The sequence below is a fragment of the Erythrolamprus reginae genome, chromosome 5 (assembly GCF_031021105.1).
Source record: "Erythrolamprus reginae isolate rEryReg1 chromosome 5, rEryReg1.hap1, whole genome shotgun sequence".
Taxonomy (NCBI): Eukaryota; Metazoa; Chordata; class Lepidosauria; order Squamata; family Dipsadidae; genus Erythrolamprus; species Erythrolamprus reginae.
In genome coordinates, this window is record NC_091954.1 from 82,957,499 (window position 1) to 82,982,611 (window position 25,113).

At 36.5% G+C, this 25,113-nt stretch overlaps 1 protein-coding gene across 2 annotated transcripts in view; it reads right to left on the reverse strand.

Annotated features, from left to right (window-relative positions):
• Window positions 1-25,113, reverse strand: part of DOCK10 (dedicator of cytokinesis 10) — a 203,492-nt gene that overhangs the window by 122,049 nt on the left and 56,330 nt on the right. For both annotated transcript variants that reach the window (XM_070753304.1, XM_070753305.1), the window contains exons 2-7: window positions 23,540-23,659; window positions 18,084-18,173; window positions 7,109-7,191; window positions 3,170-3,242; window positions 2,617-2,739; window positions 1,565-1,699 (exon numbers count right to left, since the gene is read on the reverse strand). In XM_070753304.1, the coding sequence (XP_070609405.1) occupies window positions 1,565-1,699; window positions 2,617-2,739; window positions 3,170-3,242; window positions 7,109-7,191; window positions 18,084-18,173; window positions 23,540-23,659 (624 nt within the window). The remainder of the gene's footprint in view (window positions 1-1,564; window positions 1,700-2,616; window positions 2,740-3,169; window positions 3,243-7,108; window positions 7,192-18,083; window positions 18,174-23,539; window positions 23,660-25,113) is intronic.

A 25,113-nucleotide genomic window follows, 5' to 3' on the forward strand; every position in this document is an offset into this window, starting at 1 on the left:
AAACATGATCTGGAAAATCTCATTAGGCATGCATTAAAAAGCGATTTGGGTAGCCTTTTTGTGTAATTGAAATGAGAAATGGCTATGCACACTGATTTCTGTATGCACACTAGAATTATATCAAAAGTCTCTGAACCACTTGATTTGCCCGAGCCATTTTACCTAGAACTTTTAAAGAAGCACATAGACAGTGTTGGGGTTGTAAATAATTTTGCTGCCGGTTTGCATGCATGCTATGCAAAAGAGTCTTGGAAGAGTGGGCCTATCCAGATTCCTAAGAGGTCAGTAAGGGGCGAGTACAAGTGCACTAGAGTGGCTTCCGTCCCCTGTCCTCTTACTCTCCTATATCTCCTATACCTTTCTTCTATTCCTATATCTCTTCTATTCTTTCATTGATATGTTCTATTACTATATCTTCTTTTCTATTCTTTCTTAGATATATTTTACTATGAGTATCTCCTCTATAACCTTCATCATGTATTTTACTACAGGTATATATACCCTCATTGTGTATTGGACAAAATAAATAAATTAATAAATTAAAGAAACTGGTCCAAACTAGGAGTAACCTATAGCTGTCATAGACCCACACCAGGGGTGATAAGAAGATTGTTTAGATCAGCTAGGAGAATTCACAGCAAAAGAGCATGGATAATTCAACGGAAGTCAAATTTTATTCCCTAACAGAGAACAACAGGAGAAATGAAAGATGGACTTTTGAAATAAAGAGGAAAATAGTGAGAAAGGTTTTGTTTTTGTTTTGTATAAAAAAGCTTTTTTATTATTGGGATTCAGAAAAAGCAAACCAGATCTTGTGTTTGAAGTCTGTCTCAGGATTACCGTTCTGGCAGAATCAAACTTGATATTAACTTCAAACATTCAATCATTCAACAACAAAAAAATTTTTTGCAAATTTTTTTTTAGACTAAGGAACTTTAATAAACTGCTTATACAAAAACAAAGAAACGTGGTACGTTTAAGAAAAGCCAAACTGATATTTTTAAGATATATTCCATTTTATGTTATTAAAATTCTTTAAAGCAGCAAAAATTCATAGATCTCTGTACTCTAAGCAATGGTGATAATGAAAGAATACGAATCATTCTTCAGAGAAACAGCCTGGGAAATATGGATATTCTGTTAGATGAGAAGCACGGATAGGTGGAAGGAGATTGAAATACATTAAGTTATTCAGAGACTGAAAAATGAAGAAGAATTTTGATTTATGAATATTTGCTAAGAAAAAAAGCCCTGCTTATTTTTGGCATGTGGCATAATTGCAAGTCTTTTTATTTATACATATGGAAAAATTAACTAGGATGAATGCTAGTTTTGTTATTTACAATGAAAGGTTAGAAATCAGCATAGAGAGTAGTGTAGGGGCAATTAGAAGTTCTGAACATAACATATTGTACAATGTATTTAGGAGAGAAGGGATGTTTATAAGGATTTTAGTCTTTGAGGGCAAAGAACTGTTAAAATTAAAAATGGCTGAGAAAAATGCAGAGGCAATAAATATATTTATACAATAAATGTAGCCATATTTTGAAAACTGCTGACTTACCTGCACCACCCCTGTACAGGAATCCAAAAAGATGCAGCCTTTGGGCTCTTTTGAGATCTTTTCATCTTTATAAAAGTTCATTATGTATGAGTGGTCTGACAATTGTGTCAGTTGAAAATAGCGCTTTTTGAAAGACTATGTGAAAATAAGAAACAGAATTGGCTGTAACAAATGATTTCTGACCAGATACTTAATTAATAGAAAACAGAAAATAAAACACCACTAATAATCACAAAGACCAATCATCTTTGAATGACAATGGAACTGGCTACTTTAATGTAATTTATACTGCAACAGTACACATGGTACTTATTTTGAACCATCCATTGAATTTAATACAGCTTATGTCTAGGTAAATACTCATATGATTAGATTAGATTAGATTTATTGGATTTATATGCCGCCCCTCTCCGCAAACTCAGGGCTGCTCACAACAATAATAAAAACAGTACATAGTAACAAATCCAATGCCCACCAATCTAATTACAATTTTAAGTTAAAAAATTCATAAAACAATCCCAATATATATATAAAATAAAACAGGCACACAGTCAATCAATCAAATGGCAAAACAATATGGGCAAGGGGGAGATGTTTTAGTTCCCCCATGCCTGATGACAGAGGTGGGTTTTAAGGAGTTTACGAAAGGCAGGGAGGGTGGAGCAATCCTAATCTCAGGGGGGAGCTGGTTCCAGAGGGTCAGAGCCCCCACAGAGAAGGCTCTTTCCCTGGGTCCCGCCAGACGACATTGTTTAGTCGAAGGGACCCGAAGAAGGCCGACTCTGTGGGACCTAACCGGTCGCTGGGATTCGTGCGGCAGGAAGCGGTCCCGAAGATATGACTCCTGAAACAGTTTCATTAATTACGTTTTGGAGCTAAGCAAACAAGTGAAAATACAAATAAAAAAAATGATGATGAGAATTAAGTCATAAGACAGATATTAAGCAATAAAAAGGAGTTTTGTTTAGGTATTAGGCTTCTTCAGATTTTTTTGCCAACAGAAACAAACATTGGTCTTCTTTTAGAATAGAAAATAGTAGTAGTTTTCTTACCCGAACTGTAATGCTATTATTTACTGTGCTATTAAAATTCCCTTTATAAAGCCAGCCATATTTGAAAACTCCGGTTCCTCCTCCTCCACCACCGCCTTTTGAAGATGAGTGAGATGTTGTATCCTGATTGAAAGACATTAATACTCTTTGATTTTTTTTGTTTCTTGCAAGATAAAAACTCAGAATATGCTTAGATTTTTATAGCTTTGCACTTTCTAATAATGGCAACACCTCTCAGAAGTGTTAGTTATATAATTTTCTTTAGAATTTTTTTTCCTTTCAAAAACTGAAAATGTATTTATTTATTCAACAAATTTATATAACTACCCATCTACCAGAACAACAACAACTTAACATCCTGGCTCCAGAGTTGGAGAAAAACTGGACTTTGTGGTAGGCTAAAAAAGTGTTAAGTGGTTTGATTTCCAAGGAACTATAACAAAGAAGGCATACTTCCTAAGCCACATCACATAACATTGCTGGGGATGTGGACCTTCTCTGATCTAAAAGCATTTAGAAATAATAAAGTAAAAGTGGACCGTCATATGCTTACTTCATCCTTGTCAACATCTTCATGATCAATTTCAAAAGAATGTGAAGGAAGTTTCTCTGGTCTGTATTCATGCCTACGGAAGAACATCTTTTAGTGGTGCTGCCAACATATGTGCTTTATAAAGAACTATGAAGTCATGGTGGTACAGAATGAAGTATTGAAAAGTAACTCTGCCCACTCCCAGGAGTTTGATCCTGACTGACTCATGGTTGACTTAGCCTTCTGTAAACCACTTAGAGAATGCTGTAAAGCGCTATGAAGTAGTATATAAACTTAAATGCTATCGCTATCTCTATATCACTGATTACTTACAAGAATTAAAAATGTATAGTGAAACCCAACAAGGCACACCATATAATAGTTTCATTTCATAACAAAACAAAACAAAACATAACAACATAAAAATAGAACAGGTCTACACAAGGAATGGATAATGCTTAAGTGGATCCTCTAGTTGAATCCTATATTGGGCATTGGTTACATATCTTAGTATTAGATATGAGCTTAGTGAATATAATAAAACATAAACCATACAGAAAAAGGATTCAAAAATAGTGAGAAAAATATTATCTAAATATATTTGAAGTACACCTCAGCTGTTTCTAGAGACATTATCAGAAGTGTTAAAAATAAATTCTTAATTAGAATCTAAATGCATTTTACATTGCCTCTTAGCCAATTCTCTCTTCTATGTGGGCTGTTTCATGACTTTGTTACAATGAAAATGTAAGATACAGTGTAATTGTTATTTACAGAAAAAGACAAACGTTTTAAACCTTTAATTCCCTAAGCAAAGTATAACCCACCACACTAATAAGAAAAAGGTCATTGGTCTTACATGACATGCCTCTTCTTGGAGAGGTGGATATAGTATGCAGGAATAGGAATAGGTTAATTTGTCTGCTCTCTGATTGGACTGAGTCTGTTAAAGCTGTTCAGGTCCCACCTTTGTTGCTATGCTTGATAGCTTGAAATGAAGCGATAAACTCCATTGTGGAATAGTAGTTTATTACATCCCTCTGGCAGTAATGAAGCCAACAGTCTACGTTGACTATACTGGACAGGGTTGCATACTATATCCAGCTATCCAAGAAGATGTGTATCAGGTAAGACTAACACTCCTTCTCCCTCATGGTGGATATAGCATCCAGGAATGGGCCATACCAAAGGAGGCTGTCCAAATGGGCATTTGGCTATGGCTGCTAGACTGTTGCTGAGTCAGGAATAACAGCTGCATCGGTAGCTCAAGCTTAAACTTGCTGTTAAGGAAGCCCCGAATCCACGGAATTATTACATTTTGAGATGATAACAAGGAACAATACATTTACAGTACAGTGTTCCCTCGATTTTCATGGGGGATGCGTTCCGAGACCACCCGCGAAAGTTGAATTTCCGCAAAGCAGAGATGCGGAAGTAAATACACTATTTTTGGCTATGAACAGTATCCCAAGCCTTCCCTTCACACTTAAACCCCTAAATTACAATTTCCCATTCCCTTAGCAACCATTTAGATTATTACTCACCATGTTTATTTATTAAAGTTTATTAAAAAAATGTTTTTTAAAGGCAGATGAAAGTTTGGCAATGACATATGATGTCATCGGGTGGGAAAAACCATGGTATAGGGGAAAAAAACCACAAAATATTTTTTAATTAATGTTTTTGATAAACCGTGGTATAGATGTTCCGCGAAGTTCGAACCCGCGAAAATCGAGGGAACACTGTACTTGTAAAAGATTGAAAGAAGCTGCACAGTAGAAATAGCAGCCAGGAATTACACAAAGTCCCAAGGAGGAATGATTGGCACTGAGCGACTGAGTGAAAAATCTGTCAAGCAAAGCAACAAAGGCGGGATCTGAACAGCTTTCACAGATGCAGCCAATCAGAGACCAGACAGAATTAATCCAATTTTATTTCTATTCCTGGATGCCATATTCACCATGATGGAGAACATCACACTACTTTTGAGTGCAATCTGCAACAGAAATCAATACTTTCCTAATGCCTTCCTCAAAATGGCTAGATGGGTCTATGGCTAATTCACTGAAGATAACTGAGATGACATGAACTTTTCTTCCTGTTATTAAATTGGGACACTCTATAAAATTGGGCCACTCATTTTGGAAAAAGAGTGTCAAAGAAAAATACATGGTTTAAAAGTCCATTACTTAAGAGATCACCTTTAATGATGAACTTATCTAAGTATTAAGATCTGCAGAAGACACTCATTTGAGGATTTCCTCACTGTCAGATTTGTCTTCCTGACATTGAGCAGAGAGTCTTCCAAGTTGCTTTCAGGCTATGGAATGCACTTAGTTTGAGAACTGCATTGAACCCTCACTTTCATAGATTTCAACATATGTAATGCTGCATGCCTTTCATCAGGCTTTTTAACTTTGATTTATTCTGTATTCTGTATTTCACCCTGAATTCTTGCTGGGGAAGAAAGATGTATCATAAATTGAACAAATAAATGATATTGCAATCTATCCATTTTACAGCTATCTATCATAAAGATTCAGAGAAGCTAAACAAGAATTTGCTAGAATTTGGGGAAATGATGTTAGGAATAACAGCTAGAGTTATTATTGAATTGTAGTTGAGATATTTGATTAAACATTTAACTAAATTATATTTCAAAGAACATATATTATAGAGTATTTGTCACTAACATCATTTGCATTTAGTTAACTATTACACAAGTTGGGCTAAGTATCATTAACATAACAAATCAATAGATTTGGGGTGTCAATTATGCGTTTTTATTTTAAGAAATGCAAATTAATGCTTTTCAAGTAGGAAATGATTCATGCTTTTTTCTTACGTTTTGAAAGCATGGCAATATTGATTATGGTTGACCATTTTATGCATTATTGAAGTGCTAATTTCTGATACCAAGAAAACCATCTCACTAGTATTGCTGAATTATGTTAGAAACATTAGAAACAATGAATTTTGTTTAGCTTTAATTTCAAACACTTTTAATGCTAAAAGTTTTTTTTAAAGCCTCAGAAATCAGCTATTAATGGAAGTCCTATGCTGTTTGCTAAATACATGACTGAGACATAGAATGCAAAGTTAACTAAATACTTCTTAGATTTTACTTCTCAGTTTACAGGATAAAATATCATGCATGAATTGGGTTCTTAAAATCTATGCCAGACTTTTGGTCTCCAAATGAGTCACATTATTTGCTTGCTTCCTCATAAATGTATTTTTAGAAAAGTAAAAGCTTCCTATGTATTAAAATATGCTTCTAAGCCCAGCTGACTGCTCCAAATCTATATTTCTTTATGTGCATTGGCTAATATAATTTGCCTCCAGATATGGAAACAATTGAAAGTACAGTGTTTCAAATTACAGTTATACTACCATCATATTACAACTACCCAATTCTAGTTCGTATTATTCTTGTTCAAAATTCAAGACAAGGTGTGATTAATTTTTTTAAATTGGAAGTACTTAATGCTTTTGAGTCTATGCTGGTCCTATGCCAATATTTTCTCAGTTTGCTTTGAAGAATAGGTTTCATCTTCTAGATGAAGTTTTTGTTTTAATAAGAATCTTTATAAAGGGTTGCTGCAGGATAATAGAATTCAGAATATCCTCTTCGTACAGAACTTTGGAAATAATTTGAAGGGTGTTTTGGAACCGGAAACAAGAAAGGACTTGTCTACAACCTTTTAAAGCATCAATATTTGTACCTCAGGGTTAATCTGGGAGATTAAAATAACTCTTTAATGCAGTTGATCTCTGATTGTATTTCATTCCAGCACAATTATGCATTTATTAGAAGAGTAAGACATTATAATAATAACATGAAATGTTTTCATAATGTAGATAATTTATTGGAGACTGGAGGCACTTGTTCTGTGTGACCAAGACAATTATATTTAAACTTACTATTTAAAAAAAAAGTAAAAAAGCATAGTGTCTTACTGTGGTAGATGTCTAAAATCTCCTGAATACTGTTCATATTTGTAGTCTACGGTATTCCATTGGGAACTGTAATATTTACATGCCTAAAACAATACAGAAGAAAATCAATTAGTTTGGTTAAAAATAATTGTTTGTATATAGATGAGAAATATGTATATTTATTATTAATATGCATCTGTTGCCCTTATCACCTCGAGGTTCGATTACTGCAACGCTCTCTACATGGGGCTACCTTTGAAAAGTGTTTGGAAACTTCAGATCATGCAGAATGTGGCCGGGAGAGCCATCGTGGGGCTTCCTAGATTCGCCCACGTTTCTGCAACACTCCGTGGCCTGCACTGGCTGCTGATCAGTTTCCGGTCACAATTCAAAGTGTTGGTAATGACCTTTAAAGCCCTACATGGCATTGGGCCAGAATACATCCGGAACCGCCTTCTACCGCACGAATCCCAGCGGCCCATAAGGTCCCACAGAGTTGGCCTTCTCCGGGTCCCGTCGACCAAACAATGTCGTTTGGCGGGCCCCAGGGGAAGAGCCTTCTCTTTGGTGGCCCCGGCCCTCTGGAACCAACTCCCCCCGGAGATTAGAACTGCCCCCACCCTCCCTGTCTTTCATAAACTACTCAAGACTCATTTATACCGCCAGGCATGGGGGAGTTGAGATAGCTCTTCCCCTAGGCCATTACAAGTTATGCATGGTATGTTTGTGTGTATGTTTGGTTTTATAACAGGGGTTTTTAGTTGTTTTTATTATTGGATTGTACATATTGTGTTTATTATTGTTGTTAGCCGCCCCGAGTCTGCGGAGAGGGGCGGCATACAAATCCAATAAATGGTGATTATTATTATTATCTGTTGCTAATATAAGCATTTTGTAGATAACTTTTTACAGCAGAAGTATTTTGGTATGCAATTTATAGACCTAAAAACTGGATGGTAACATTAGGCAAAATAAAAACAATTCAAAAAGATAATTGTGTTTCAAACCTGGGAAACATATATGAGATTAGGTCACTGAACAACACGTTTATCTGTTTTCCAGATAAAATTTTAATACAACAGGCATAGAATCATTAATTGTTGCAATGCCTAACACAGTTTTGTTTTATGAAAAAAACTAAGCTTTTTCTTATATTTTCAAAAGCATATTATCTTTCTTTATATAATACTACATATTATTTCTGCAAATAATAATATCTACATTTCACTGTAAGCAATGTAACACTCCAGTTTTGCTTATAATGTGTATTGTGCATGTACAGTAATGCAGTCAGTTGTAATTTCACTGCCATATTTTCTCCCACATAAAAATTATTCAGTTCTACATCACTCCAGAGATTTTGTTTTCCAAAGTATGAATTGGTTTCTTGAACCACTTGAAATCTCTTGTTGGTGTACTGAAGCATCAATCAAATATAAATCTGTAGCTCATTGCAAATCCCTAAAGCAGGCTTTCACATGATCAGGAAAACTGGAGCTTCTGTCACACATTTTGTATCTAAATGCTATGGAGAATACAGTGTGTCAATAATAAAAAGCATTTCATTTGTCAACATTCATTTAAAGAAGAAGTTTTTTGGTTTTATTTTATTTTATTTATTATTTATTATTTAGATTTGTATGCCGCCCCTCTCCGCAGACTCGGGGCGGCTCACAACAGAATACAACAATTCATGACAAATCTAAATTGTAATTTAAAATATTTTAAAAAACCCATTTACTAAGCAAACATACATACAAACATACCATGCATAAATTGTACATGCCCGGGGGAGATGTCTCAGTTCCCCCATGCCTGACGACAAAGGTGGTTTTTAAGGCGCTTACGAAAGGCAAGGAGAGTAGGGGCAGTTCTAATCTCTGGGGGGAGTTGGTTCCAGAGAGTTGGGGCCGCCAGAGAGAAGGCTCTTCCCCTGGGGCCCGCCAACCAACATTGTTTGGTTGACGGGACCCGGGGAAGGCCAACTCTGTGGGACCTAATCGGTCGCTAGGATTCGTGCGGCAGAAGGCGGTCTCGGAGATATTCTGGTCCAGTGCCATGAAGGGCTTTAAAGGTCATAACCAACACTTTGAATTGTGACCGGAAATTGATCGGCAACCAATGCAGACTGCGGAGTGTTGGTGAAACATGGGCATACCTAGGTAAGCCCATGACTGCTCTCGCAGCTGCATTCTGCACGATCTGACGTTTCCGAACACTTTTGCAAGTTATACAAAAAAACCTACAGTATTTAAATAATGAAGCAACAAAGAGTTACTTTACATGGAGAGGGGGGGCATACAAGTCCAATTAGCATGGTATGTTTGTGTGTATGTTTGGTTTTATAATAAGGGTTTTTAATTGTTTTATTAATTGGATTGTTACATGCTGTTTTTTTTTAAAAATCATTGTTGTTAGCCGCCCCGAGTCTACGGAGAGGGGCAGCATACAAATCCAATAAATAATAATAATAATAATAATAATAATAATAATAATAAATAATAATAATAATAATAATTAAATAAATAAATAAATAAATAAAGAGACCAAGTTTTGTGGTATCCTATGGACACTGTTATCTAATAATACATGTGGCTGGATCAAGTACAGACTAATGAAGAGTAATACAGTGGTACCTCGAGATACGAGTTTAATTCGTTCCGGACCTGGGCTCTTAAGTCGAGCAGCTCTTATCTCGAACGACTTTTCCCCATAGGAATTAATGTAAATAATTTTAATTGGTTCCAGCCCTCAAAAAATTCACAAAGTTAGTCTAAATTACGCAGAAAGACATGTTTTTAATGAAGAAATGTACATGTACATATAAATGAATAATGAAGTTTCTTTCACTTAACTTGTAAACTTTCTTAAACTTTTAAATTTACATATGTTCAACTTCTCTGCCACCCAATCCTGTCGGACAGAGGTCCCCAACCCTTTTTGCACCAGGGACCGGCTTTAAGCGATCAAGAGAGGAATGGGTGAATGAATGAATGGACGGAGGGTGGGAAGGAAGGAAGGAAAGAGGGAAGGGACAGGAACAGAGGAAGGAAGCAAGGAAACTTATGAAAGGGGAGAGTAAGAGAGGAATGAGTGAAGGGAGGGAGGGAGGGAAGAAGGTGGGAAGGAGAAAGAAAAGAAGAAATAGAGGAAGGGAAGGTAAAAGAGAAAAAGAAAAAGAGCAAGAAGGAAAGCAAGAAAGCAAGAAAGAAAGAAAGAAAGAAAGAAAGGGGGAAGGGACAGGAACAGAGGAAGGAAGCAAGGAAACTTATGAAAGGGGAGAGTAAGAGAGGAATGAGTGAAAGGAGGGAGGGAGGGAAGAAGGTGGGAAGGAGAAAGAAAAAAGAAATAGAGGAAGGGAAGGTAAAAGAGAGAAAGAAAAAGAGCAAGAAAGAAAGCTGCAAGCACCCCCCCGAGCCCCCCAGGCCGGCTGCAACCTTTTAAAACACGCGCGCCGCTTCGCAGCTGTCTCCTGAAGCCGAACGCGGAAGTTAGCGTTTGGCTTCAGGAGACAGCTCCTTGGCGCTTGTATCTCGAATTTGGGCTTGTAAGTAGAACAAAAATATCTCTCCCCTCCCAGCTCTTATCTCGAGTTGCTCTTAAGTAGAGCAGCTCTTATGTCGGGGTTCCACTGTACATTGCAATATTGGTTTGTTGGCATTTCTTTTCTTCCTAAGAAGTGCAATGCTAGTTTAATAAAATGCAATAGCACCACGCCTTACAATGCTGACTGGCAGAACAAGCACTTTTTTCTCAGTTTGTCAAAAGTTTGGTTTGCATAGTAAATGTACATTTGATTATCAGTAGCATGTATTAACTATTTGAGCCTGTGAGAAAGCTCATTCATTTGATTATCAGTAACATGTATTAAGTATTTAAGCCTGTGAGAAAGCTCATTCAGTGAATTGGATCTGGAATAGAACAGAATCCACATTTTATTCTTTCTCTAGTAGGCGACAGACAAAAAGTACATTATTAAAGAAATAGGCAATTCTCTCTTTCTCTCTCTCTCTTGCTCAGATATGTCTGCCACTGGCCTTATATATGAGACAATGGCACAGTTATGCAAAAGTAGGGAATCAACATAGACTTAATTCTCATTATACCCTTGCCTGCTTCAGTATTTGTAAACAGACTCAAAATTGGCATGTACAACGTTTCAGTTCTTACACACTAGTAGAAGGAACTGCATTCATAGAAGTTGTACAGCTTGTATATGCAGAATAAAAAGAACAGTCAAACAATATTAACTGCCTTGCTTAAACTTAAAAAAAGTATGAAGAATTCCATAGAGCTTGGATTGTTCTGCCATAATGTGCACAAAATATCTCAGGAAAGCTGTTCCTGCCCATCTACATAGTTAGAAACTAGAGAGTGCTACAAATCCTAGAAATATAAATAGCTTATCCCACTTAGCATCCTATCGACATTTGTAAAATATAATAAGTGTAAAGTTGATGCAAGTTGTTATCCTAGACTTATATGGAAAAGGCCCCTGGTTCTGAAATCCCTTTGATATTTTTATGGCAAATATCAATCAGGACATCTGGGAAAGAGAAAAACACCCTGCAGATAAAATACTGGAAGCACAATTCAAGAACTGGAAATAAAACTAATTATCTTTTTCATATAAGAACAGCTGTGTTCCTCCACAGATGTATTAGATTTAATTCTCTAGACAAAATTGGGTCACTCTAGGCATCAAATTAGTATCAAGTTAGGTATACAAAAAGAAAAGCATGTTACAATGGCACATTTGACTCTATTAAGAGCATGTGATCACATGTAACCAAAATAAGTCTCATATCATTTCAATTATTTTGCCTTACTTTGCGTAGATATCGTTTTGGAAATACAGTAGTCCCTCACCTATCGCTAGTGTTACGTTCCAGACCCAGCCACGATAGGTGAAATCCACGATGGGGAATTTATCGACTGATAGTACTTATTTAAGTATTTATATTGTAATTGTTTGGTAAGTTTTCATTGTTTTAAGTGTTTATAAACCCTTCCACCACAGTATTTATTTTAGATACAGTATTTAAATACAGTATTTACAATTTTAGATATATATTTTTTGAAAAACCTGTCGATCGAGTTCCGTGGGCTGTTTAAATCTGCCGATCAACTTCCTCAGAAACCCGCGAACCAGCGAAGATCCGCGAATGATTTTTCTCATTAATATTTCTTGAAAACCCGCGATGAAGTGAAGCCGCAGTAGGTGAAGCGCGGTATAGCGAGGGACTACTGTATCATTTATTTCCAAATATTTTCATGCAATAGAGTCACAGAACAGAGCTTTTCAGGATCCGAGCAAAACCTTTCAGATACATTCCCACCCACACACCTATTGTGAAAAATCTCAGGTGCCATACTCCAAGCCCATGTGAAACAAAGAGCAGGTAACAAACTAGGTCCAAGGAAGTCACAAGGTTAAGAATTACATTAAGAATTGTAAACCTAATCTTACGTAGCTTCTTCTCTAGAAACACTAATTTATTAACCAGAGCATACAAAACATTTGTAAGACCTATTCTAGAATATAGCTCACCTGTGTGGAATCCACACTGCATATCAGATATTAATATAATCGAAGGAGTCCAGAAATACTTCACAAGAAGAGTCCTTCACTCCTCCTCACGTAACAAATTACCCTACTCTTCCAGACTTCAAATACTACTAGAAAATTTACAACTACGTCGTCTCTGAACTGATTTAACTGTTGTTCATCACATCATACATCATAATGTACTCCCTGTCAGTGACTACTTCACCTTTAACAACAACAACATAAGAGCACGTAATAGATATAAACTGAATGTAAATCGCTCCAAACTTGACTGCAGAAAATACGATTTCAGCAATAGAGTGGTCACCGCCGGGAACTCATTACCTGACTCTGTTGTTGCATCCCCCAACCCCAAAATCTTCAACCTTACATTATCTGCAATTGACCTCTCCCCTTTTCTAAGAGGTCTGTAAGGGGCGTGCATAAGTGCACTTTTGTGCCTAATGTCCCTGTCCTACTGTCTTATTATCCTTTCGATTACTACGTTCTGCTTATGTTATGTTATGTTAATATGTACTATAATACTATACTTGTTTGACAAACAAACAAACAAACTAATAAAATAAAATAAAATAAAATAAAATAAAAGGGTAGGGCTATCAGATCTAGACTGCAAAGATAAGGATGAAGACTGCTTGGCAACAAAGGAGAGATTTCTAAACAATATTTCCTATCTGCTATCTCATATTGTCTGTTCCCCCAGCCCAAATGAATTAATATATCTCTCCACACAGTCCCTGAAATAACATGTGGTATTGCAGAAATCTTTCGTTATGTTTATAAAAAATTATTTGAATCAGCAAAATGCAGTCATTTGTGAAGCTTCTGATTTATTTCACAATGTAAAATGCAATATTAATCCTATCACAGGGCTATTTTTAGTTCTCTACAAAAGCAGCTCTGTGCTTTACTGATATCTGTCAGCTCTTTGGTCCTTAGGATGTGTTTTTTCTCTCCCCGACAAGAGAAAATTGGTGTGAGCCCTATGGTTGATAGATTTGAAGGTACAAGCTGGTGTATTGTATCTTTTTTACTTCCACATTCCTGCTTGGGTTTTAGTCAACTGGTTTTTCAGGGGCAAAGGATGAGGGAAGGAGATGATTTTCAGAAAAAGTATAATAAATTCATTATATACAAGCAGAAAATAAATTCTATAGCAGAGAACGCTAAATATTATTTTTATGAAATCATGTCTTCATTTCAATGTGTTTAATTTACATTAAACTGGTGAGAAATTATAAAGCTAATTAAGCAGCAAAGTTCCAGCTCAAATTCCAGACTTAAAGGTGGAAATAAACATTTAACATTTAATATTCAAGACCCAAAGAGGACATTTCATTTAAATTGATTGTTTTTGCATCCATAGAAGTTGTACAGCTTGTACATGCAGAATAAAAAGAAACACTCAAAAAAGAACACTCAAACTGTGCCTGTCGTTTCTTCATTTTTGGCAAATTTGATGGAAATAATTGCAACTGCAAACAACACTAACTCCTTCAAATGGTTAACCTCAAGGATTAGAAATCACAATAACATTTCAAGTATCGCCCTCATTAAGCCAGAAAGAGAAGGGATGTGAGATGTACAGTACAGTAGGTTCCAAATTGTCCATCATCACAGAGATATTGTGATGAATCAAGGCAGGAAGTGTAATTGTCTACCTTAAAAATAATACATTTCAAAACCAATTGAAAAGTAAGCTCTCTGCAGAGTCTACTACTCTCTGACTTCTAGCTTTTCTAAGGCTTTCACTGACAAGATTAGTCTTTCTGATTATGAAACCCCATACACCTCAAAGATGATCTAAGTATTGCCCACAAGATCATATGCTGCAATGTCCTCCCGGTCAACGACTACTTCAGCTTCAACCACAACAACACAAGAGCACACAACAGATTCAAACTAAATATTAACCGTTCCAAACTTGACTGTAAAAAATACGACTTTAGTAACAGAGTTATCGAAGCGTGGAACTCATTACCTGACTCTGTAGTGTCATCCCCCTAACCCCCAACATTTTACCCTGAGACTATCCACGGTTGACCTCTCCAGATTTCCAAGAGGTCAGTAAGGGGTATGCATAAGTGCACCAGCGTGCCTTCCGTCCCCTGTCCTATTTGTCTATTCTATACTTCTATATAATAATAATAATAATAATAATAATAATAATAATAATAATAATAATATAATAACAATAATAACAACAATAACAACAATAACAACAACAACAACAACAACAATAATAACAATAATAATAATAATTTATTAGATTTGTATGCTGCCCCTCTCTGCAGACTCGGAGAGTCATTTATTTATTTCTTATATCTTTTCTTCTATTCTCTCATTGATATTGCATTCCTATATTTTTCCATCTATCCTTCATTAATAATTTCTTCTATGAAAATATCCTCTGTAACCTTTATCATATTTTGGACAAAATAAATAAATAAAATAAATAAATAAAAAAATATTTTAATTTAATTTAATTTAATTGCAGTTTTAGTTTGTATAACCAGGATATTTTAGAGAATTATTATTATTTTTTTGCTGAGGTATCATATCGCTTTTTGAGATTACCTGGAATCTGAGACACAGGCAGAGGTAGGCTGCTAAGGTGATATGTGCTGGGGCTCTGAGTGCTAGCAGAATCCAGTGCAATTCTGCTACTGCACCTGGGCAGGTAGCAAAATCGTACGCGGACACGCCTGTGCGCCCGTGCTTTGGCGCAGTTTTTTGCTTCCGTGCACGTTCCATCTTAGCATCCCACCTCTGAAGACGGGGCTACAGACTCAATACCAAACATACAAGATCTTGCTTATTCTTTTCTTTACAATATTGCAAGGTGTACTTGGAACAGAATGTTTGGCAAGAAATGTTAATACTATTTCTATTATAAATGAGAGAGGGAATTGGAATAGACAGAATAAAATAAAATAAGGAAATATAGGTTATCTGGGAAATGCTACATGACGCACGTAGCTTCAGATATATGAAATAAAATATATGGAATAATTAAAGTAATAGAATATTTTATTATCAGAAGAACATACTGGGAATAGTGATGGAACTCATAATACCTTCATTCTGAACTTTGGCAATTATGGCTATATAAAAGGAAAGAAAACCCTAGTACAACTATTTTGTGATGAGGCATGGCTTTGCGCTGGCCTGTGTTGTACAAATCTGAAGATAATACATAGAATATGTTCCTTACAGTTTAAGCAGTATAAATAGTAGTACACATTGTATATCCTGGAATAATTCCATTAACCAAATTCCCACTGAAATCATAATTTTCTTTACCATTGCATCATGACTCTCACACTTCTTTTGGCTCTATGGAAAGGCTCAGTTGAACTATAAACTTGCCAGTTTGCAATATTTACTGATAAAAAAATGTTTCGAGTTCTACTCTGAAATGAATCTCTTTCCAAGAAAGACAGGGAAACTAGCACTGGCCTTGCTACTATTATGCTGAGCATCGGTTTTTGAAGTGTTCAAGGTCTTGATCGTTTCTCTGAAGATCACAGCTAGAAACAGGATACTTTGTCAAAGTCAGCCCTTGCTAACTCAGGAGTTCAGCAAAACCAGGAAAACAGCTTCCATGATGTGAAACTCTTCTACAGTACAGTATTTGACTCTTATTTAGGGTCTTAATTACAACATTCTGTTCATGGGAAGACTCCTCAATAGAGTTAAGTCAGACCACTGTTTTAAGATATGCACATTGTAAAAATGCTTTTTGATTCAGTGAGAGAAAAAGCGGGAGGCAATAAATTTATTTTTTAATTTTTTAATTTTTTTATTAAATTTGTATGCCGCCTCTCTCTGCAGACTCAGGGAGGCTCACAACAGCAACAGAAAACAATATATAATACAAATTCAATAATTAGAAAGCTAAAAACCCATAATTTAAAAAACATGCACACAACATACCATACATAAACAGTATAGGCCGGGGGAAGATATTTCAGTTCCCCCATGCCTGACGGCAGAGATGGGTTTTAAGGAGTTTGCGGAAGGCAAGGAGGGTGGGGGCAGTTCTAATCTCGGGGGGGAGCTGGTTCCAGAGGGTCGGGGCCGCCACAGAGAAGGCTCTTCCCCTGGGATCCGCCAAATGACATTGCTTAGTCGACGGGACCTGGAGAAGGCCAACTCTGTGGGACCTAATCGGTCGCTGGGATTCATGCAGCAGAAGATGGTCCCGGAGATATTCTGGTCTGATGCCATGAAGGGCTTTATAGGTCATGACCAACACTTTGAATTGTGACCGGAAATTGATCGGCAACCAATGCAGACTGCGGAGTGTTGGTGTAACATGGGCATACTTTGGGAAGCCCATGATTGCTCTCGCAGCTGCATTCTGCACGATCTGAAGTTTCCGAACACTTTTCAAAGGTAGCCCCATGTAGAGAGCGTTACAGTAGTCGAATCTCGAGGGCATGATGGCATTAGTGACTGTGAGTAGTGAGTCCCGATCCAGATAGGGCCGCAACTGGTGCACCAGGCGAACCTGGGCAAACGTCTCCCTCGCCACAGCCGAAAGATGGTTCTCTAATGTGAGCTGTGGATCGAGGAGGACGCCCAAGTTGCGCACCCTCTCTGAGGGGATCAATAATTCCCCCCCCCCCCCCAGGGTTATGGATGGACAGATGGAATTGTCTTTGGGAGGCAAAACCCACAGCCACTCCATCTTGTCTGGATTGAGTTTGAGTCTGTTGACACCCATCCAGACCCCAACAGCCTCCAGACACCGGCACATCACTTGCACTGCTTCGTTCACTGGACATGTAAACTTCTGAAACATGCCTGACCTGTGAATAGCACATGAATGGAAATAGTCTAAGTCAGAGTTCTCTAAGTTGGACTCCCCGCCACTAGGTCAATGTATTAACCATTATTGTTAGTATTATAATATTAGCTCTAATATTAACTTTTTATTGTTGTCTCTTAAAATACCTATAAATACTTCTTTCTTCTTGATCTTATCCAGGGGTGGGCTGCTAACTGGAACGCTAAATTGGGCTTGCCGCAGCGACTCGTGACTGCTAGTGGGGTCAGCGTGATTTTGCTTCTTCATCTATGGTGGTAGAAAAATCGCGCACGGAGCCACAGGTCCACCTGTGTTTTGGCAAAGGGTTTTTTTGGTTCCGTGCATGCTGAAACACAGGCACACCTGAGGCTCCGTGTGTGATTTTATCACCTACAAAGGTGCAGAAGCAAAATGGTGCTGGCCCCGCTAGCACTCACGAGCTGCGGCGATGAGCCCAATTTAGCGTTCCGGCTAGCAGCCTACCCCTGATCTCATCTTGAATGAACCCATATCTAAATTCTCAAAGTTACAACACTGTATTATTTTTAAAAAAATAAATACCTCAAAAAATATATATATTCAAGATTAAGCAGAGTAAAAAATGATAACTTTACCTCTTTAACAAATAAATAGTCTGCCTTTTGTTCTGCATCTTCAGGAACTGATGAGTACAGTGTTCTTATTTCCCAGGGAATAGTTGCTATCTAATGAGGTGAACAAAAAGAGAAAAAAGTTCACACCTGAACATCAAGAATGATAAATAACACATGTAATCAAATAAGGCAGGGGTGTCAAACTATGGCCTGTAGGCTAAATCCAGCCTGTGGGGTGTTTAAATCTGGCCTGCAGGGCTGGTCGGGAAATATCAAAGGAATGGCCTACGATGCCTCTGTGCAGCCCCCCTCCCCGGCCCATTTTTGGCCTCTCCAGTCTCTTGCTGCGTTGTGCCGGCCAAAAATGGGCCTTGTGGAACCCTTTTGTGGCCCGTTTTTGGCCAGCAGAGTATTGCTGGAGGCTGGGGGAGCTGAAAATGGGCTACGTGATGACCTCATGCTGCCCACCCCCATGAGGCCCATTTTTGGCCAGCAGAGTATTGCTGGAGGCTGGGGGGCTGAAAATGGGCTACGTGATGACCCCTTGCCCCCCACCCCCATAAGGCCCGTTTTTGGCCAATAGAGTGCTGTAGGAGGGGCACATCCCGTCCCCTCTCCATTCCCCATCCTCTGGCCAACAGAGAACTAAAATGCTGATCTGGCCCTTTAAAAAATCCAATTTGATACCCTTGAAATAGGGTAATTAAGGGTTGAGTTCATGTAAATGATTACAGCTTCGTTAGATAGCTTACTAAAGAATTTGCATGCAATATTGTGCATCTAGCTTTTGGGAGTGTACCACCTCAAATAAATCCTTAAGTCAAGGAATAAGAACCATAATAATGCATGGACCTGTGGCAATAAACCTCAATTTCATGGGCAGAGAGAAAGCCCACCCCTCCACTGATGGACAAGCCTTTTAAGAAATAAATATAATAAAATCTGACGTTTTTCTAATTTATATTACCTTAGTGCAATATATAGTACCCACATTATTATAGTAAATTGTTTTAAATGAGAACAAAGCAAGATATACATATTTAAAGAATATTAATGTTTGAGACGTTTTTTAAAAGGACATTTCAGTATTATCAATTGCATATAAAATAGTTTTGGTAATATTGATTCCTTTTTTATTGCTGCTCAAAAACCTAGTCCAGAATCTAGGACTGTTATTATGTTTCTGAAAAGATACCTTTCAGAGATGAGTAACTTTTATAAGAAGAAGCATACATTTTGGTTCAGTTTTTGATAGGGTAATAGCCACAAATTACATTATCTGGAAAATAAAGCTTTCTTTTTAATTGTCAATGCTAGGGTTGTTTTGCCAGTTTAACATAGAAACATAGAAGATTGACAGCAGAAAAAGACCTAATGGTCCATCTACTCTGCCCTTATACTATTTCCTGTATTTTATCTTAGGATGGATATATGTTTATCCCAGGCATGTTTAAATTCAGTTACTGAGGATTTACCAATCATGCCTGCTGGAAGTTTGTTCCAAGCATCTACTACTCTTTCAGTAAAACATAACTTTCATGGAAAAATAAATCCAATAACCCTGCAAACAATTGCTGGTTGTTGTTGTTTTTTATTTCCTGGTGAAGTGGAATCTGTAATGGAATTATTTTAAATACATTTCTTTACACATATATTTCAAGTTAGGATCTAGAAGCGCTTACTATTTATTCATAGTAACAGTAAAATACTGTTAACAGAAAATCTGATACAATTAAGAGGGAGGACTACAAACCATTTTCATAACGACAATCCTATATATTCTATAAAAACTGAGATTTATACACATATGTCAACATGCAAATATCTCTACCCGTACAATTTGAAAGAGATTATTATAATCTTTAGAAAAGCCAGATGGACATTCTATTTATTTTAAACATTTGGATTTGCCAGGAAAAATGCTATCTTTGATTCAAAAAATCTGAGGAGGAAATTGGAAAACCTTTATAGCTTCAAAGTGTTGTGGCATCTGTTACAATAAAGTGAATTACACAGTTTGCTCTCTGTCCTGTGTGTTCCCTAATGCATCACTATAATTTCATTTTTGTTTTGCAAGATCAATGGTTGATGTATTTATATTAAAGCAAGAGATTGTTGCAAACAACCTTTGCCTACCTCATTAAATGCAATTACACATATTATTCTCTTTTTATAGCTCTGATGCCTAACACAATCTAGGAATGGAGAAAACTGTCTTAGAAGAAATAACTTAGAAGAAATAAGAGTAAAAAAAGAACAGGAAAAGGCAAGAAGATTCCTTATGTTAATTTTAAAATGTTCTTCCTTTGCCAACATGGTGGAGACATACCTGGTACAATCATTTTAGGTTCCCAATTGCTAAAACACTTCTACTCATATGGAAATTAACCTTTACTAATGAAAAACTGCTGAAATAAAACCATGGGGATGATAGTCAAAGTAATGGCTAAGCTTTTTTGCTTCCAGAATGGCATTATCAATAAGAGAAAAACATTTACCATTGTATTTAATTCAAGAATTCTTTTATTGGTATTACTTGTATTTGAGAATCATAATTCAGTATCCACTGCAAAGGTGCTTTGGGCCAAGGTTGTGGTTACAGGGGGCAGAATTATTCTTACCAATGCTAATGGTAAGATGAAGGTAGGGCGAGAAGCAATGGGTGGAAACTAATCAAGGGGAGAAGCATTTTAGGACTAAGGAGAAATTTCCTGACAGTTAGAACAATTAATCAGTGGAACAGCTTGCTCCAAAAATTTTAAATGCTCCAACTCTGGAAATTTTTAAATAGAGACTGGATAACCATTTGTCTGAAATGGTGTAGGGTTTACTGCCTAAGCAGGAAGTTGGACTAGAAGACCTCTAAGATCCCTTCCAACTCTGTTATTTTATTCTAAACTGAATATTGAGGAGCCGGTACAATGCTGTACTGCAGGCCACTGAATCTGACTGTAGATCTGAAGGTCAGCGGTTCAAATCTCATCACTGGCTCAAAGTTGACTCAGCCTACCATCCTTCCGAGGTGGGTAAAATGGGGACCCGGATTGTGGGGGGCAATATGCTGGCTCTGTTAAAAAGTTCTATTGCTAACATGTTGTAAGCTGCCCTGAGTCTCAGGAGAAGGGCGGCATAAAAATCAAATGAATGAATAAATAAGTAAATAAATAAATAAATATTGGCAATAATGGAAAGTATTAACCACAAGTATTAGAGAAGCCAGTTGCAAATTATTTGTCAGACTTACATCATCATTGTAAAAATTAAACAGGGGCTAAGTTTCAATTTTTAATAAAAATTAGATACTGCAATTATTCAGTCCTTTCTTAAATATAATCCATAAAAGTACATGAGAACAAATGCTATTTTTTTCAAATATAAGGAAACTCTAACATTCTTATTTTTTGAAGTATTACTCAAAATGTGCAAATGTTAAATACAAATCTCAAATGTTACAAAAATTTATGAACATTTATGTGAAGAATTTCATAGCAATTTTCTAGATTCAACAAGCTTTTCATCTTAGAATTTAGCAGTATTTTCATCACAAAGAACTATTCATAAAATAATGTTATTTTAATCTACTGTGGAATGGACACCTGGAATAAGTTGGCGCAATAATTTTATTTATTTATTTTTATTAGTTATATATGTTATCAAATCCAAACAGATACACGGTGGCTTACAGAATCATAGTTCCACAAAATATTATTTTTAACTGTGATTAAAATTTTAAGTAAGTAAGTAAGTAAAAATCCACGATGGTATAGTGTAACATCTACAAAAAGTACAGAAAATAACCAATAACCACAATTATTTTGTGTGTATGTTTGGTTGTAATAAGGTTTTTTTTAAATTATTTTAAACATTAGATTTGTTACATGCTGTTTATTACTGTTGTTAGCCGCCCCGAGTCTACGGAGAGGGGCGGCATATAAATGAATGAATGAATGAATGAATGAATGAATGAATGAATGAATGAATAAACAAACAAACAAACAAATAAACAAATAAATAAATAAACGTTAACATTTAAACTAATATTTTAATCTCTTCATATCGCTTTGATCGTGATTAATCTTGTATCTAAAAGGACATTATTCCATAATAGTAGAGCTATGACTGAAAAACATCATCTTCTGTCGTCTGTGTCCTTTATTTCACAACAGTGTGTAATTGTTAAGAGTTTTTCTTGTGTTAAATACAATGGCAGTTAAAATATGATGTCAGCAGCACATTTAAAAAAAATTCTATTGTATTAGGAACGGAGAGACCTGTGTATATCCTGTACCAGTGTACATTTTATACATTTATAGAAAGAATGATTTATAGAAGAAGGATATTTTACCTTTCATAATCTCCATTGCAATAAAAGATAGGTGAAGAATGTTATATAATCTTAAAGAATCTATGACCTGTTATTCCCATTAAACTTAAAGGTTATTATTACTAACCTAATAAGCTTAGTATAATAAAAAACGATGTCCCTAAGTTATCAAGGGAAAGAGTATGATGAGTCTTTCAATAATTCAGTTTCTCTAGAGCCGGGGGATCAAAGTCAAGGCCCAAGGGCCAGATCCAGCCTGCCAGGTGCTTAGATTTGGCCTATGGGACTGACCTGGAAACAGCAAAGGACTGGCCCTCCCAAGCTCCGTTTTCCCTGGCAGAGGGTTACAGGTGGCTGGTGCAGTCAAAAATGGAACTCAAGAACCCATTTTCTCTGGCAGAGTACCCTGGTCACCACTGGAGTCCCCGACACAAGTGTCATCGGGCAGGCCATGCTTAGCTTGGCCCTGCCCACTTTAGCCCCCCAAGGTGAAACACAACCGATGTGGCCTCCATGAAATCGAGTTTGACACTCCTGCTCTAGACAGCCAAGGAGATAACTTTGGAGATATGAGACAGAGACAATGCTTTAAGATAAGGAAACAGAAGGAAATATGAGAAATAAGACTGATTTCTTTTTAATTCATTAGAGTACAGAACAGATGTGTCTAACTTACTGGCTGGACAATTCTGGGAATTGAAGTCTACAAGTTGCTAAGGCTGGACACTCCTAGTATAGAGGGAAGGAGGGGAAATTTTATTCAGGTTTTCTAGAATCTGTTACTGTATCCTATGGCAATATAGTGGATTCCAGACTAACTTGTAGAATCATGATTTGAATCCAGACCAACTTGTAGTTTCATGATTTGGCCTGATGGATTAACATCAACCTTGAAAGCTCCTTAGTTTTGTACAGTTTCATATTAACTTCAGTACTCTTGAATCTAAAGGTCAAAAGTATAGGACAAAAAATAATGTGTTTGATTTGGCCAAATCAATCCTCTTTTTATATTAAGTTGGGTGTCTTGGATTTAAAAAAAATGAAACCAAGCTGATCACAATATCATCTCATATGGTGCAAAGCATAAAAACTGAAACATCTTGACAAAGTTTTAGATCAGACTTAGCTTTATTAATAAACACCAATTACTCACTGAAAAGTCATCCTCAGGAAACAAAAAGAGATCTTTCAAACGATCATTTTCAACATTCTTCTCAATATCTGCAATTATTGTTTCATAATCCAAAGGTTCCAGAAGTTTGGGTTTTTCCTGCTGGGGAGACAAAATAGACAAAAAAAGACTTAACTTGTATAATTCCTTTGTATTTCTTTTTGGAGCTGGGGCTCCATTTCCATTATCCTTTCCGTTGTTATGTACAGGTTGGTATGGTGAAGCTGAAAATATAACCAGATGGATTTGACTGCTCAAAATGTTCATTATCGGTTTTATTATTTCCTGATGAGGAGACCTAATAAGTATTATGCATTATGCAGGTAATAGCGAATCACATTACATTGCCACATTAACCTACTCTTTATGTTGAGAAACATATCCACATTTCTTTTAACGGGACTGAATAACTATATGCAATTATCTTCTAAATGAATTTGATGCCAAGTGGTGTGTTTTAATTGCAGTTGTTTCCATGAGCTATGTGCTGATTCATCCCATTACTCTCTTATGCTTAGCCACATTTTAAATTCAAGTCGTTCGCTAAAAACAAAAGTACTATTGCTCTGTTTAACTTGGCATTCATCCTTGTCTCTGTCAGGATAAACTATTTGGCAGTCAACCTCATACTTTCTCCAATAAAGATTATACCTTTTTTAGCCATCAGGAAAATACTATTATTGCTGAAAGGCATTATGAACTCTACATAAAAAGAGAGACGGTCTTGCTTGCTGACTATGTATATCTACAGAAAGACAAAAGGAATCTTATTATTAACGTGGGTGGAGAAAAAGGAACAAAGACAAAAGCTGAATGTAGATGTATAGATTGGAAAAAAACCAATGATTACCTGCAAGGTGAAAAGAAGGACATTAACTATTTATCTTAATGAATTATTATTATTAATGAATGTATAAACATTTTTTTTCTAAATATTTTTTCAGGGAGACAGAGTTATAGAGAAAGAGATAGGAAGAAAGAGAAAGAGACAAAGAGAAAGAAAGAAAAAGAGAGAGAATCAAAGAAAGAAAGAAAGAAAGAAAGAAAGAAAGAAAGAAAGAAAGAAAGATTTATCTGCAAATAAATGTATAAACTACCACAACACCTTCTTGAAATCCCCTTTTCTCAAATCCCTACATGTTCTGCCAGGCTCTCTGGTAGGAGCCTCATGAAAATTCAAGGGTACAAATTTCAGACACACACACGTTTGAAAATTCAAAACAATGTTCTTTCTACCAAAATTCAAAATGAACTAAGCACTCTTTTTGTATTATAAAAAGCACTCGTCCCAAAACAACTGGGTAGTCTGTACCATTAACCTTAAGCAGTCATTAAGTACTTAGCTAGCAGCTGTGAAGAAACTTCACACCCCTTCTTCTTCCAACGAAGTGAGACACACAGACACACACACGTTGCTCTGCTTTGTTTTCCAACGTGTGAAAAATCAACAAGCAAAGTCCAGAAACCAGAAACCCAGGATTCCTGACAAACTGCCATCAGATAGTCTTCCACAATGGCCAAAACCACATGCTGCTATTTATAGCAGCAGCCCTAAT